This window comes from Anguilla anguilla, chromosome 3 (genome assembly GCF_013347855.1).
Source record: "Anguilla anguilla isolate fAngAng1 chromosome 3, fAngAng1.pri, whole genome shotgun sequence".
NCBI lineage: Eukaryota > Metazoa > Chordata > Actinopteri > Anguilliformes > Anguillidae > Anguilla > Anguilla anguilla.
In genome coordinates this window covers 45,469,954-45,487,816 of record NC_049203.1, presented here as the reverse complement: position 1 = coordinate 45,487,816, position 17,863 = coordinate 45,469,954, and the positions used below count along the sequence as shown (strand labels likewise).

Sequence of the window (17,863 nt, the reverse complement as noted above, 5' to 3'; positions counted from 1 at the left end):
TGAGTGCTGAATGTTTTTCTTTTGCAAGTAGTATTTGTTTGCAGTGGGAAAAAAAAACCTCTTCAGAGTGGGTAAGCCCCTCGGTTTTGCGTCGGGACCACTGCCACTCTGTCCACATCAATGTGTCTCCCTAACTGCTGAGACCGGAATTGTCCAAACTGGTTTTGTGTTTTGTCGTCTACATTTTACGAGGATCTGCATGTCCCTTTGGGCAGGTACCACACAAAGTGGCAGAGAGCATGTGATAAAACATCAAATGGGAAAATACTGATATGTGATATCAATATGCGCCTCAGAAATGAGAATGTCTGAAAAGCAGGCTTCACACAAGCCTGGTGGGAGCCATCTCAACTTTCCCAGATACACTATATACATGAAGAGATTAGTTTTTATTAGGACTGTTGGAGCTGGAGCATTTGGCACACGGTGCCATAGGCCTAAGATGATCTCCCAGTCTGGCCAAGAGTACTGATAAAGCAAGCTTCCATTTCTGAAACCTGTAGCAATAAAGCATAATTGCACTGTAATGTTTCTCTTGCAATGGATTGCAATAATGTGCTACATACGCTGGGAAAAGCAAAGACAGAGCCTCTCATAAACCTTTGGAGGACTTTCCTGATAAAATACCAACTGTTGCAAGTAAATAAAAATTGTAGGGATTTTATTAAAGTGTTCCACGTGGCATTCCTCCAACAAAACACTACCAGGTTTTATATGCTTTCATTGTTTGTAATCATATTAAATTACGTTTTAGAGTAAAACTGATGATATTGTTTCACAGTCATGGGTAAAAGCAAGTTTACATAGACTATAAACACTCAAGGTACGGTTCAAGGTAATAACTGAGCGACAGTTCGATGTAGTAATTGACTCTGGTTAATAATTATTACAGGTAAGTGAGGTCAGTTGTAATAGGTAAGTGAGGTCAGTTGTGGGGTTAGTTGTAATAGGTAAGTGGGGATAGTTGTAACAGATGCTAATCACTGAGCGTCACTCACATTTACATATTTGCAGACTTGTGTACTCACACAATGAACTTCAGAATTTTCTCTCTTCAAATGACTAGTGATGTATAAATGAAAATGTATCACAAATCCAAAGTAGAACATACGCAGTAAAATGACTGTTATTTCAACTCTTACAGAGTACATGTGAGTCCAAAACGGACAATATGTACTCTGAAAGAGTTGATTTAACACTGAACACTTTACTGTGTATTTAAACCAAAAGATTTTTTAAATAGCAGGGTCCTTATATGCGCAAGAAATATAGTTATGCATGACATCACATATTTTGAAAGGTTAACGCCATCATTCTTTAGAAACATGCTTTAAAATAAATATGCTTTATGGTTATTTGGATGTCAGGTATGCCATCCACCAAGTAATGCCTTGGCAGGGCATGCCTCATACATATACAGGACTGACATTTTGGCACGTTAGATTTTCTCTCATAAATAACCACAATCACCAATGACTGTTCTTCCTCATTATAAACACAAACTTCTGTTCCCTCTGTCCCCACTAAAATTCATTACATTTTACATTACATTACATTTATTTGGCAGACGCTTTTATCCAAAGCGACATACAAAAAGTGCATTTCAGATACAATAATACACAATAACGCCCCAGACATAGGATATGTTTGAGTTTATTTATCATTTTTAAATTAAAAATGGTAAAATCTATTCAGTATTTGACATAGACATCTGAGAAGAAAATATTCATTTTCACACTTTTTTCATACCTGTAAGTTTGCGGTGCCACACCCGCCAATCACGCTGAGTTCATCCAATCGCGAATGGCAAGTCATTCTGACTCCTCCTTAGTGGCTTATTGAAGTTTCTTTACTTTCTTCCAGCATACTCATCACACAATCTAGCACGACCACTGTAAGGAGATAGCACATCACGGCCACGCAATGTTTACAAGTAATTACATAGTTTACCTGGCAGCTTTTCTGTGGATCACAGCGTCCTGCAACCTCAGGAATACCTCTGCGAGGAAGCACGAAGAGTCCTTCTCGACTGGCAGCACGTGCTATGCGAGATGCGCATCGAGATGTCTCAGCCTTCACATTACACGTATATCATCACTTTCCAAGAATTCTCAGGTAGGAGCGCTTTCCTTCAGTGTTGTCCTCTGTGTGTGATACACTGTGCTGTCCAGTCGCAGTCTTTGTAGCAATAAACCTGTAACAATAAACATTGTTCAGATATTGACTCGAAGTACTGGTGCACACATATTAATGCTAATCTGCGTACGCGACAGCATTTACTGAGCTGTGTCTCTTAGAACGAAAATTGTTTTGTTCACATAATTTGCTTTGTCTGATAAAGAAAAGGTGATGAGTCATTTAAGTTCCAGTTCTTACTCAGAAAAAGTAAGAAAACGTGCCGCCATAAAACACCATAAAATCATCGCTGTTCAACCGAATTAAAGTGAAACTAGTGAGATTTACTAACGGAGCTGACTATCGCGGAGTAAATGATGCAAGGGATTCTGGTCAGTGTTTGGGAGGATTTGACAACCACAATCACTAATGTTTTGGGTACTCTACGGACATTGGGCTAGCTGGTTGAAATGAATGAAATGACAAGGAAGACCTTGACCTTTGTCACATTACTGTCAATGTGCTGTAGAATCAGGCAGCCAGAGGGCAAAACTTGCCTACTGTAATTAACGCGTTTGCTTGTGTTAATTAATACATATGTTTATTAATTATATAAATACACACGCACGCACACACACACACACACACACAAAACACTATAATTTATGTGGTTTATTCTGAAAAATGATGCCTTTGCCTTGTTTTATGTGTTTATTTTCTTAAGTGTTTTTTGATTTTCCCAATCTGTTGTACAAATAAGCCCAAAACAAGGTTTGAAACAAATAACCCCATCACAGAAAGAAACAGAAAACTTGAGTCTTCTCACTAGCCAGAGGTTTTCTTGTAATATTGTTGACTGAGTTTCAGACTGGACTCAACACTGTATAAATAATAATTTACAAACCGTACCCAGAGGATGCACACTGCAAAACAGCAGAGTGGTATGCTTCATGGCGGCCTAATGTGAGTTTGATAAGGCAATGTTTTAGCTTGAGGATATCAGGCCATGGTCCGTTAGCTCAGATGATGAGAATACTTTTACACTTTGTGGTGTCTGCCATAGGCAATGTGCTACTGTAGACAAGGCTCTGGATGAACTACCTATTCACTCGTTAAGTTTACATGAATGTCCCCAGTCACAGAGTCCAATAGGGTTCATGTGTACTCTGTCAGAGTTGGGCTAATTCAACACAGAACATTTTACTGTGTCTGTATTCTGATAAAAAGTCATTATTATTATTATTATTATTATTATTATTATAACACCCAAAGAATTAAGTAAGGTTTACATTTCATGTACCAAACTAAAAAAGTGTTAAATTTTAGATAAAATTTAGTTTTTAATTGTTTTCATGACACAGGCACTTTACTATATGTAATTTGAGCTCCATAATGTCTGCAACAAGGACTTTTTTTTTTTTGATCTGGCTCTGTACTTCATAAGTTTACATTTGTAATCAAGCAGTTCACATGTGGTTAAAGTTCAGATTCTCAGCTTTTATTAAAGGGTATCATTATACATTTTGATTTCGGCATATATACATTACAGCACTACACATAGCCTCCCGTTTCAGGGCATCATGAAGTTAGGGACATATTAATGTTATATAAATGAAAGTAGTCATGTATAGTACTTTGTTGCATTTCCTTTGCATGCAATGACTGCTCATAGCCTGTGACCCATGGTCATCACCAGGTGCTGAGTATCTTCTCTGGTGATGCTCTGCCATGCCTGTACTCCAGCCATCTTCAGCTCCTGCTTGTTTTGTAGTAGACACTATGGTACTTTTTATGCATAATCCCCCCATTTCAGGGTACCATAATGTTAGGGACAAATGGCTTCACAAGTGTTTCTGATTAGTCAGGTGTGTTCAATTGCTTCTTTAGTACAAGTAGCTATAACAGAGCTTTCAGTATGCAGTTTTGATTCTAGACTTTATATTGCCTTTGGAGTCAGTTATTGGCATTTGTCAACAAGACCCGAGTTGTGCCAATGAAAGTCAAGGAAGCACTTATGAGGCTGAGAAATAAGAAACACAGACAGAGACATAAGCCAAACCTTAGGCTTACAAAAGTCAACTGTTTAAGACATCAATAAGAAGAAAAAGAGCATTGGCGAGCTCTGTAAAATGCTCACCATAATGATGAAAAACCCCTGTCCAACAGATCAAAAACACTCTTCAGGAGGCAGGTGTGGATGTGTCAGTGACTATTGCCCACAGAGACTTCACCAACAGAACTAGAGAGGCTACACTGCAAGGTACAAACCACTAGTTAGCCACAAACACAGGATGGCTAGGTTACAGTTTTCTAAGAAGTAACTAAAAGAGTTCTGAAGAAAAAGGTCTTGTGGGCAGATGAGACCAAAATGCACTTCACATTGATGGCAAGAGCAAAGTGTAGAGGCCAAAAGGAATTACCAAAGATCCAAAACACCGTCCCCCTCATCTAGAAACATGGTGGTGGGGCGTTATGGTTTGGACATGTATGGCTGTCACAGGTACTGGCTCACTTGTCTTCATGGGAGATATTACTGCAGATAGCAGCTGCAGACGGAAATCTGAAGCCTACAGAAGTATATTATTTGCTGAAATTTTACCAAATGCCCCCAAAATAACTGGGCGGTGCTTTATCATACAGCCATGATCCCAAACATACTGCCAAAGCAACAAAGAGTTGCCCAAAGCCCAAAACTGGAAACTGGCTTTTAAAAAAATACCAATTCCTCCACGCAAGAGTGCCAAAAGTTTCAAGGATGCTTAATTTTTTGGCTACTTTACCCAAAAATGGAAAGTTCTCAACTGGCCAAGTCATTCATCCAATCTGAATTGAATTGAACATGCATTTCATGTGGTGAAGAGGAAAAAAAGGCAACTACCCCCTGAAGCCAGCACGAGCTGATGATGGCTGCAGTACAGGCCTAGCAGAGCATCACTAGAGAAGATACTCAGCACCTGGTGATGTGTCACAGACTTCAAGCGGTCATTGTATGCAAAGAATATGCGACAAAGTACAGTATGGTGCCCTGAAATGGGGGAGCGGGCTATGTTTAGAAAGTGCTATAATTTCTACAATCTCTACATGGTGAAACCAACGTGTATACAAATACCCTTAAATAAACGCCAAGAATGTGCACTTTAACCACATGTGAATTGTTTGATTACAAATCTAAAATTGTGTGCAAATTGAGCCAAATCAGGAAAAAAATAGGTTGTTGTCCAAACATGGACCTCACTATATATATATATATTCATTTTTATATATTAAGGCAAACTTTTATATCTCAATTTTTATGTCATAGACGTGACCAAATCACACAGTCTGCCTGTCCATGTGCAAAGCTGTGAATTATTAATAACCAGTATCGGCAGCTGAAAAGTGGAAAGATGTTTTTCCCACAATGTGCACTGTGATTTTTTTTTTTCATTCATGACAGTATTCCTAATCTGCATTTTTGTTTAGGCTTAAAGTCAGTCATCTCTGCTTGAAAAACAAATGTCTGAAGCTGAAAGCCCGGTATTATAAACAGTCTGGGAATAAAGAGGTGACAGGATATGAGCACATGTTCACCACAGCCATTTCTGAAATCACTGAGACATCTAGCATGTTCAGCAAGAGATCAGTTTTCCTAAAACAATGGTTTATGCTGTATTTTCACCGCGATAAGGAGCATTGAGCATGGAAAAGCATGTTTGGAAAAGAATATGGACAGATCCCAGTTTTGCCGCAGGCCTTCCATCAGAAAACAAAAAGTCTATAATCAGCTTCACAAACATGACTGCTCTGAGTGTCCTAGTTTATATTGCGTCTGAGACTGTTTGGACACTGTACACTTGGTGGAAAGACCGACAGTATAGTTTACATAAATTAATTTGGACTAGCTGAAAATATACTCATTCCTTTAACTTTGAAACATATATTAAGGTTTCCAATGGTCCTATATTAGGCTGGGCATCCTGTATTTCAGAAGAAAAAAAAACTGGTTGGTCCCATATGGGATGCCTTTTGTCCCATATATAATGTTTTGTCAAATAACGTGGGGAATTTGTATTGCTAGATGGAAACTGTTGCACAAATGAAAATATTTTTTTGAAATAATATCAAATTAAAAACATTACAGTAACCCTACTCCCAATCCCCAGCTAAAGATCTGTTGTTATTTTTTTTTTACAAATGTATTTATGTTTTGTATTAGTAAAATGTAGAATCATATGGCAAGTCAGAACTACCTGTGAGATTTCACCAGCAAGAACATGCCACTGCACACATCATAATAATGGCAGGAATTTATTACCTACTTTCACACTACACACACCATGTCTGTATTAATCATACCTGTATATTCTCCGGAGTACTTTGCCTGCAGGTGAACAGCAAGCAAACCCATTACCATTCAGAACCTTTCAGACTTCAGGTCTGCACATAGCAGGGAACGGACTAACCAAACAATCTTGAATTTTTTTGTGCAAATTAATTCATGCTTGATTGAATGTTCATGGTCTGAAATGAAGCAAGCCAAAAGAATATTATGTCTGAGAGTGATGCAAATGAGTGTATTTATGAGTCATGAGTGATATTTGATGTATAACTACCCTCACATAAATCATGAGTTTGAGGACACACAGAAACATCTGTGGACATTTACACCACACCCATTTCAAGCTCAGTTTTTTTTCTGATATTCAGGCTAAGCAGTAATGGTTAAATTGATTGTAATTCTGTTCCTATGAGTTGAAATCTCTGTTACTATATAACCAACAAAGCAACTATTTGATCAAGCACTAGCATGGGCACCGCACATTTCAGGCTAAATGTTTTCCAGTCTGCTGGATATTTGGCCCTTATAAGGATCCTGTAAGGTACTGTTCTGCATCTATTCCTCACTGGGGGGCAGATTCCTTTAAATAGAGGAACAGTACATATGAGCTGTATATATTCTATACACTATTTATAAATCAACAGATGGATAAGATATATTGTACCTTTGTGAATAAATTAGGTGTGTTTTTAGAATATGAATTGCTGTTACTTATTTTGTCACTAGAGAGAGGTGTATGCTGATACTGTGCAGAGACAGATCTGTCACAGCATTTTATGCATCAGAGAAATTGCCAATAATGCACCTATGCTGGGTCTTATTTGGCTCTTATTTGGGTTGCCAGTGGAGTTGTTTTGTTGCAAATCATGGCCAAATGATTATAAGGGGGGTTTGATTGAATCCAGCTAATATGGTCTGGCAGTTGTGATTGAATTCCATCTTGTCTGAAGCACTCATTAAATACTGTTATTTACAATGGCTAGTTTTTAATTTACATTATTAAGACTGAGTATATATGAAGATGGATACATTTAGCATAGTTCGACATCATCAGTTTGTCGCTGAAATGGCAGGTTTAATCAGTGTTAGTGCAGAAAAGGCCAGTTGCCAAACAAGCTTTCACACATAGCTGATTTATTTGTATAATTATGGGAGCACGTACTTCTCCAGTATTGGGTGTGTTGATGGGAAAATAAACCCAGATTCATATTTATTTATATACTGTCCATCTCACTCATGAATGGAAACATGCAGTTTGTCATTTTCATGCATTATACAGAGGAGAAAAGCCAGCAGTGTTCAGGGTAATAAACAGTAGCTCTGTTCACGAACCCATCCAGAAACACCGGTGACACATATGATTTATGTGAGGAACTATAAAGTAAAAATGCAAGGTGTATCAATGCAAAATCCATTTGAAGTCATAAAAATACTACATTTTATCTTCAGTTTTTTTTTCATTCCTGATGTCTGGAGTTTTGGAATTCATAGCTTGAATTTGAATAATGTCTTTTTTTAACTGAAGGAAAGAAAAACATTGGAGAGTAGTTCAGCTGTATTGCCTTGTTTGGCCTTTGATGGAGTATGACATGGGGTGGAATACAGGCCTAACCATGAGTGCATCTTGTATAATATGTATGTTTTTTCAAATAAGGCAAAGATAAATGACAGTCTCTATTGACTGTTTTCACCCACAGGTAAAATTAAAGCAATGACAGACCTGTCTGTGATTTGCAAGCCTACACTGCCACAACACCTTTGAGAGCTTTGACTGAATATACCCATCGATTTCAATGAAACATTTTAATTAGTCAGCTTTATTTCACTGAATGTCAGGAGTGCACATAAAAAAGTGATTAAATAGTCTTGTTGTATTATAAATACTTTACATGTTATGGACTATAAAAATGCACAGTTTTACTTCAGTTTCCCCTTTAAAGATGCCTTTGGGCCACCTACAGCTCAAGTGCATTCACATCTCTCATGCAGTCACCTGTGACGGTAGTAACTTGTAACCCAAGAATCCACACAGCTCTAAAGCAGATTGCCATAGTAGTACAGGAGGACTGGTGACTAGTTTACACCCTAAAGTCCACACTGCACTACGGGAAAGAGCTTGGGCAGATTTGAGTAGACGTAAACAGGTATCCTGTGGGTGCCTGGTGAGTCAGGCAAACAAATGTAGCGTTAGCTCAGACCCTTGGCTGACGTGCACCATCTTCCTGGCTGAAAACACCCATTTTTTGGCTGATAAGGAAACTGATGCTTGAACCAGTGACCGTAGACCTGCACTTGCGGTAAGCTCCTCTTCTGACTGAGCCGTTTGGGAGTTCTGTATGCACAGAAGAAGTTTTACGCACAGAAGTGGCCTCTGTCTAAAATATCGTTTACCTGATTTTAAAAGCAATTTTCGTGGTGAAAACGAGAACTGATATGGTCATGCTCAAATCCCATGTAGCCGTAATAAGAAAACAAAGTGAATTAGGATATAAAATCATTGTTACTCAGTTCGTGAGAATGCAAACTGACTTAAAATAAATATGGAATTAACTTTATTAATTAATGCCCTTGGTCTCTCTGTTCTGTTCTTTGTTCTTTCTCTGTCTCTCTCTTTCTGTCTTCCACACAGACACACACACACACACATACATCCATCTAACTAACAGCATGAAAGGAGACGGGTAAATATTTGTGTGGAAGAAGGTCCTGGTTTCAGAGAAGGGCTAGAGGGCAGGGAAGGCCATATCTCTGGCTTTGGGCTTGTCTCAGGGGTTAATCTGTTTGAAGCTGGGTTGGAAAAAAAGAGATAATTTATCTGGGCAACAGTGCACTCGAGTAACTCCAGACAGGATTAAGTACTACAGTTGCATGGGTGGCAGAGGGACTGTCATATCACTACACTGGCCACCCTTTGAATTCGCACGTGATCTGGAAATGGGAAATGGGCTACTTTATAGATGTCTATTCCATCAGTGACAGCTGCATGCTGCATCCATTGCCTGTGCCCTGAAATGAGTGATGTTCGGGGACATGGTGAAGGCAGTGAAGCCCTATGCCTACCTTGCCTACCATTACCCCCTGTGCTTCTCTGTGGATATGTTTTGCTCCAGCTAATCACAAAACAGCTGCTGGGACTAAACAAAAGCAACATTTTCTCAAAGGCTTACAGCAAATAAATGACAAAGGATGTCAAAGTCATGTCACTCTCTAGTCAGAGACAGATTGCTTCATCACACAATTTGTCAAGGCGGGCTAATTAACTGGAGCATCTGCCTAAGCAGTAGCCAATTTTCATAGTGGAACTTCAGATCAAGTTTGAGAAAGCTGGCTGAAAGGAAATAAGAATAAAACTCTTGGTCAAGCAACATCAATCCAAGGATCATAAGCCTGTACTCAGACACATCAGGTTGATGGAAAGGCACAGTATTTTACACTACAAGGAAGTTGTTGCAGTATTAATCTCAAACAGAATGTGATGATAAATAGCCCCAGCTGTAGAAACAACTGAAGAGCTGAACCTAAAGTGAGCTCTTTGAAGAAAATGCCTTTTAACTGTGCATTCAACACATTTCAAGACAAGCCAAACATCTTAAATCATCAGTTGTTTTATCTCAGCTGATAATGGATGTGATATAGCCTATTCTTCCTTTCAGAGCCATTGTACTGTTTTTACTGCCTACCCTTTGACATTGGAATGAGTGTATCATACAATGAGGCATGTTCCATGCAATGTTTTATTTTCTTGGAAATGCTACACAGTAACATGTTCTGTGTTAATTCAGCTGTAGCATTTTTTTGAATTTAGATTTAACACTGAGCATTTCTGTGTGTACTGCCATAAAAAAGGACCACTCTGAACCTGTAAAAACTCAATTTGCTTGGAACCGGACTGCCTGCCCCAAAAGCACAGAGCACTGTGAAGCAATTGTCGAGGAATGCGGTTTTGACTTTAAAGGATCAGCATGTTGACCCATAATTTTCCCCCAGTGGTTGAGATGGTGAGGTGAGGTCAGTGTGTAACAGCTGGGGGTGGGGTCCTCCGTGCTCCCCTGCGACCAGGTATGCTGTCACGGATCAGAATCAGCCGTCACGCCGCGGATATCTGCTGCCAGTTACGGGAGTGCTGGGAGAGGTGTCAAAGATCACTGGAGTGATGGAGGATGTGCCATTCGTTATGAGCCACGGAAGACCGTCTGAATTATAATGAGCGGCTTTGTTAGTGCAGCAAGGTCATTCTGTTTTATTTTTAAAACCAATTAGTGATCTTGATTATTTTTAATTATCTCTATTTCTAATAGGCAAAGCACCGACTTGTGACAGTACTTTGTACATCTCTCTGACTAATCAATCACAGCATCGCAGTGGCTATATCATTTTCTGTGGACTACTGTGGAACACCGTAGCTTCACAGTATCGACTTGCTATTACACATTCATGGTCAAGATCACTACAGTGTAATAACAGTTAGATGCACTTGATTGTTGGAAATGTTATATAGAATATGGCAGTTGTTCAAAATATATTATTTGGTATGCATCTTCCAGGCAACAAACTTATGAAAAATTAGATTCAACTGTTTTCTTTTGATCATTGTACGTGGATAAAGAAGACCATATGATATATCAGACATCCACCTACGTTAGGGTTGCCAGATTTAGAATGTGTTAAAAGCGGGATAATTTGCACAGCTGGAAGCGCAATCGCAAACGACCCAGGAACTGTCAGAAAGGGGAGTGGGTGGGGGGGGGCCTTGATACTGACGTCGGACCGGGAGGCCGTTCTATTGGGCTGAGGTGTCATTCACATGCTAATTCATTGCAAACTACTGGTACTTTTCTTTCATTCATTTCTCAAACCTGACACTACATTATCTGCTTGGGAGAACAAACTGGACCTGTACAAATAATTTGAAAACCAGACAATCCGGTCGAATACCGGATGTCTGGCAACCCTAGCCTGTGTTGGCCTCAATGAGCCAGGGAGGGATTCTTATTTATAATCAAACTGTTCATTACAGAAAAAGTGCAGAATGTTTTCCTGACTTGTGTTTTCTTCTTTTTTCTACTACTGTCATAAGGTAGAGATCTGTGGCACTGAGGTGCAGACTAAGCTCTTTGAATGTAAGTCAATTCCTGTGGTTTTTCTGGAAATTTCAAGTGGATCATACTGAACGGAAAGGCTTTGAGCTTGACACTGCATGCATACATTAACTTCCTTTCAGCAATCCTTTGAAAGCCTGCAATATCTTACAGTTTCTCATGATTATATATAGTGCTATGAATGGGCGGTAACAATATCTGTCTATTTGAGAATGAGACATAGTTGGAAATTGATTAGATTTTTTTGGGTGGGGTTGGGCTCTGACTTGTTTTTGCTGCTCTGTACCATTTAATTAAATTCATCAATGAGAAAACCTCCTGTGACATGGAATCGACAGTAACATGTTCGGTGTTATATTAATGCAGAAAAAGTAGACCCTACTCCAATAACTACATTGGCTTTTATCCCTCATGTACTCATATAAACCCTGTTATAAAGGAACATTGAACATTTTAGTGTGTGATGGCTTACATTTGTCTCTAGGGATGAAAGTACTATACCCCAGTTTATTGTGGGGTATACATAGTCACATAGCTTTAGCTGAAAGTTTTCTCTTGATGTATTGCCTTTACAAATTATTGTTATATCTTAGCAACTATTACTGGTTGTATTTGTGAAGTTATAAAATTTGAAGGAGTTTAATGAGATCCATCACTTTTTGCAAAATCAAAAGAAAAATTCCTTCTTGTTCAATAGAATTAAGGCTAAATGTTTATGTTCACACAGCCTGTAATTGGGCAGTTCCTGGCCAATCAGAGTGAATTTACAATGTGTATAGTATATGAGTGCTGACAGACGTTTCTGTGTGGATGGCCTATGGAATGTATGTTTATAATGACAGCTGTCCTCCATTTCTGACTTTGTCCAGGGAAATTGGTTCCATTCTGGTTTCATTCATATCATTATCTATTGCAATTTGAGGGTAACTATCTCTGTTTCACGGGTCCCTAAATGTAAGTTATTGTGTTTTGTAATTTAACTTAAAAAGTTATGCCCTTTTTTGGTGGGTGGTCTTGTATTACATGTTTTTTATTTGTTTTCAAACATATGCATGACTCATTGTTGATAATGTTACATTATATTATTAATATTTAAGAAGACAACAACAGACCTAATTCTAATATTGAATGGATACATTGTTTTTCAAAAGAAAATACAGTTGCTTATTATGTTGTGTGCATTATACTGCCAATAGAATGGATGCAATTCAAATATTACGCTGTGAAATCACATTAGTGATGTAATGTTGTATCATTAATATTATAGAATACAACATCTTATGAATTACAGTGTATAATGGATACAGATATTTCAGAGTGAAATGCTGTTAGTGATGTAAGACCTGCTGTTTTTTTTTTCTCTTTCAGAATAATGGATCCCTGGTGTGGTGTCAAAATCATAAACATTGCTCCAAGGTAGGAGGGAACCTAGCAGCATTGTAATTAAATTAGAATAAATTAAATTCCGATTAAATTTATTCAGGTTTATTCACATTTAGCTAAATGTAATATTATGTTATAAAGTAGCACTGTATATGAGACTCTGAAATGATTTCACTTTTTCAATATTTTCAGTAAGTGACTGTAGAATGAGTGATGCTGAACTAATGTAAAGATTGCATTGCATTCAAATTTCACAAGAGCATCAGAGCACATCCTTGAGTACCTAAAGCAAAGTTCACAGTAAAGTACATATTTAAATTGTGACAGTAAACGTAGGTCACCTCTCACAAATTACAGACGAAAAAGACAATTACTGAAATAAATACCAACAACGTAAATACAGTAAATATAAATTGAAAATAAGTCAACAAAGATTTCAATTTCATAATGTTACTTGATTCACTCATATGATACATTCATTAGCCACGAGATGCTAAAAAGTGATCATTATTGACTTTTGAATGGGGTCTACAAAACAATAACTACGATTCATTAATAATATGAACAAGTGTTAATATTTCAATAAATGGTCTGTTATTGAGACCTTAAGACCAGTGTCACCAAAAGTAACATCTTCCTGCAGAAAGCATTTTGTACTATAAAATACTGGAATGACAGAAGTGAATACAAACAGCATGAATGCCTCTTGGTTTATCAGCTATTGCCCTTTCACTAATGTTTATACAATTAGCTTTTATTCAATACATTTGGCTATGCTCATTTATGTCTTTTATGGATGCTTTAATGGCATGCCTGTCATACATACATAATGTAGCATCCGAAGTGCTGACTCTACAAGTATGCCTTTTTCTCTAAAGCTGCAGTATCAGGTCATGGATATAAGCGGTTGCTAAATGAAGAGACAGGACAACAAGTTCCAAAGGAAACTATGACAAAGGAACTTTGAAGTTTGTTGAATACAATTCAATTACTATTAATTGAGCTGTAATTCCTCTGCTATTAGAGTTTATGGGATTGGCTTTTAAAAAAGGATTTCATTAAGGAAGCAGTGCAGAAACTTTCGTTGAATGCTATTAGCTATTTAATTTTTATTAAGCATACATTTCGTTAATTTGATTATTCTAGTCATTTGAAATTGCTGTCCAACCCTGCAATAGAAAATGTCATGTTTTGGTTGTTCACAGATACAAATTTTGTTTTCATTGATCCATCAGAATCATAAGGTATCATGAAAAATATGATAACCCTTGAACTTTTGACAACCATGGAATATTAATGGTATTGAATCTACACTCGTCTGCACACACCAGTACATATCTTCAGGTTACTAATTTCTTCTTGGTTTACACAATTTCTTGTGCGTCATGTCTTGTCTTGCTCAAAGCTGGTACGGACACATCCTCTCACTTCCAATCAATCATAATGTTGAAATCCCAGGCCTTGGAAAAATAAAACTGGTGCATTTACAGGGTGTGATTAGCTAGATCAATGAGCAGTGCAGAAACATATCATTAAATTGAAGTACTGCTGAACATTAACAGTGACTGTGTTATCAACACCAACTTGTCATTATGCTTCAGCACTGCTCATAACATCCTACTGTTCAGTCAACGAGCCAAATTTCAGTTACTCCATTATCACTCTTTGTGCAATAATATGTAGGTTTAAAATCATGGTGGTGATCATGAGCTCTGTCAGTTGCTAGCATTAAAATGGCTTTGCTCCATTAGATGGCATGTGCTCATTTTTAAAAGTATATCTGCCATTTTCCCATTTGAAAGCTTGTGTATGTTGTTTGCAGTTAACTGGCCAATACTGAGACAATGGCAGATCTTATCCCTCTGATACTATTCACAGTTTTATGCAATGGTTTTATTTTAGAAGGAAGACATTGGAAGTCAGCACCCACACTTAAGCCAGACTTTAAGCTAGATATTCTCTTACAGAGGTGATTTGCAGAATAAAGCTACATCATATAACATGCAGTATATTGGTGTATTCATTATTTTAATTTTTTAAACATGTTTAACATAAAGGCACATGCATAGGACAGAGCACATGAGGGATCTGGGGGAAATTCTGACTTTTTAAAGCTTATTTCCTTCATTTGAACACAGTCCATAGTTACTGTAAGTGAATTATACAAACAGTGTGGTTCTACATTCATTTCAAAATGATTAAACTTGAAAATGACATACAAGTGGAAATATTTAGTTTGAAAGCATTATAACGCTTTTTTTACTGAAGTGCGAAAAGTAATGGCCAAGTTATTTTTTCAGTACAGCTTAACATGAACTCTTCCACCCCCTAGTGGTATGGACACCCACAAAATGGTAATAAAGCAAAGGTCCACTATTTATTTAAAAAAATGGGCCACAAACATGCTGCAAATGCGTGGTCAGTGCCTGCAACAGATTCCTTGCTGCCCAACAATGCCACTCGTTCCCTTATCAGCGCTCAGGGCAATAAATGACAACAAAATAAAAGGAGCCTCCTCATCCCCTAATCACACAGTAACCCGTATCATACAGCTTGCCTCATGAAGATCGTGCCGGCAGTGCGTAAATGCCCTCAGCCTAAAAGCCAGCTAGTTATCCTAAAAACTTGCCGTTGTGCTATAAAATGTATTTAGAATTATGGCGGTCCAGCGAGAAACCTTTGTCACAGCTTAAAATCTGAAGAGCTTGAAAAAGCGGAGCTCAGTTGAAGGCTTTATGTTCGTGTTTATAAAGTAAAACAAATGTTTGATAAGTAGGAGGAGAACCAGTCAAGGACTGAGCCAGTGATGCCAACCCAATGCCAAAGCCTTTCCAGTGAAATAAAATGGTCAATGGTATAGAATGCAGTACTCAAATCAAGTAGCACTAAAATGGAGATATCACCAGCTTTTTGTGCACATAATTAAGTCATTGGACACTCGAAGCAGAGCACTTTCAGTACTGTGCAACTGACAGAAACCTGATTGGAATTTATCAAAAATGTTTGTACTGACTACTCTCTATAGAAGCTGCTGGGCAATAACTTTTTTTTCAAGTATCTTCGATGCTAAAGGCAACTTAGAAATTAGTTCATAATTAGAAAGGACAGATGGACCAAGGCCAGGCTTCTTTAAGAGAGGCTGAACCATAGCTAATTTTAAAAAAGAATCAGGAACAAAAGCAAAGGTTATAGACTCATTAATGATGCCAAGTACGGTGGGGCCTAAAACACTCAGGACCTCTTTAAGGACCCTGGATGGTAAGGCATCCAGAGGACTGGAGCAAAGTTGCACATGAGATGCAGTATCCAATAATTTTTGCAGGTTAATACTGGCAAACTGGGTTAAAAAAATAGGACAAGCAGCTGGTGAATCAGAGATAGAAGAAGGGGGGGGGTAATATTAGATCTGATAAGCTTTATCTTGTCGAGAAAAATTGTCAATAAATTTGTTGCAGCTGTCAAAGGAGGGGAGTACAGAGGCAGAAGAAGCAGGGTTAACCAATTTATCAATGGAATTAAATAAAAACCTTGAAGTATTCCCATTAAAAACTATGAAATCTATTAGGAAGGCAGTTCTAGTCTCCTTTTATGTGAAATGAGGCCAGTAATTCCTTCATAATTTGAAAGTGGACTGTAAATTTAGATTTTCTCCATTTATTCTCAGATCTTATATGTTGTATTTTTAAGTCACAGATGCTGTCATTCGTTCATGGGTGAGGATTTGCAGTCCAGAATGTTCTGGTTATAACAGGTGCCATCAGATCTATAGTTGCAACTCATGCTTAATTAAAGTTAGTAACCAAATCATTGATACTCCATGGCTGAGGCAGATTCTTGCTCAAATCAGTAAAGGCAGAGGAAATATTATTTTTTGCAGACTGGTTGTTAAGCATGTGGGAGCGAATTACATGTTTATTTTAAGGGTCTATTACCTGGAGAGCTGTATCAAAAATAATAGAATAATGATCAGAAATGGAAACTGCAGTAGAGAGACAGTTCAATGATAAGCCAAAAATAATAACCAAGTGAAAGGTATGACCTCTGTGATGTGTGGGACATGCTGCGTAAACTTAAAGTGTCAGAGATACTTAAAAAATCAGAGGCAAATGAATTTGCAGGATCATCTACATGCATATTAAAATTACCAACCATAATAATTCTATCAGATCTAAATGATAGAAGATATAAAATCAGAGAACCCAGATAACAAAAAAACAAAAAAACTGTTTTTTGAGTTTAGGGAGGCAATAAATAACAATGAAACAGACAGGGTCATTACCAGTGACTAAGAACTTTAATGCTCCACCAAGATAGTCACACAGTTCACAAAGTTTCTAAAACAACTGCAAGGCCATCACCATGGCCCATAAGCCTAGGGGAATTTTAAAAACTATAATTTGGAGGACAAAGCTCGGCAAAGGGGGAGCTGTCACCAGGTCTCAGCCAGATTTCTGTTAATAAAATATAGTCTAAATTCAGAGAGAAAATGAAGTCATTTAAGATAAAGGTTTTAATAGAGAAAAATATAAAAGAGAGCAAACTTTACCAAAGTGAAATGCTTTGCAGACTGACTAGGCGTGCATGGAATTTTGATGAAGTTATTAGGATTGGCAGCAGTAAGGGAGATTTTTGAGGTTAAGGCTCTTGGGCAAGGGGAGGTGATGGCAATGAAAATGTGTGAACATTTGCTAACAGTTCGGTTTGGAAATCGATGACCCGATCAGATTACTCAGCCCCTGGTGATGTGTATGGGTCACACACCTAAAGCCAACATTGCATGCAAAGGAAACCCCCAAGCACCTGTTTGACAGATCAGAAATACTCTTCCGGAGGCAGGTGTGGATATGTCAGTGACTGCTGTTCGCAGGAGACTTCTTCTGCGCTGCAAGATCCACACCGCTAGTTAGCCACAAAAACAGGATGACCAGGTTACAGATTGCTAAGAAGG

The 17,863-nt window shown here is 38.0% G+C and overlaps 1 protein-coding gene across 2 annotated transcripts in view; it reads left to right on the top strand.

Annotated features, from left to right (window-relative positions):
• Positions 1-1,872: 1,872 nt before the first annotated feature.
• LOC118222677 (anosmin-1-like) overlaps positions 1,873-17,863 on the top strand; it is a 51,234-nt gene continuing 35,243 nt past the window's right edge. For both annotated transcript variants that reach the window (XM_035408444.1, XM_035408443.1), the window contains exons 1-2: positions 1,873-2,115; positions 12,901-12,948. In XM_035408444.1, coding sequence (XP_035264335.1) covers positions 1,924-2,115; positions 12,901-12,948 — 240 coding nt within the window. In that variant the 5' untranslated portion in view covers positions 1,873-1,923. The remainder of the gene's footprint in view (positions 2,116-12,900; positions 12,949-17,863) is intronic.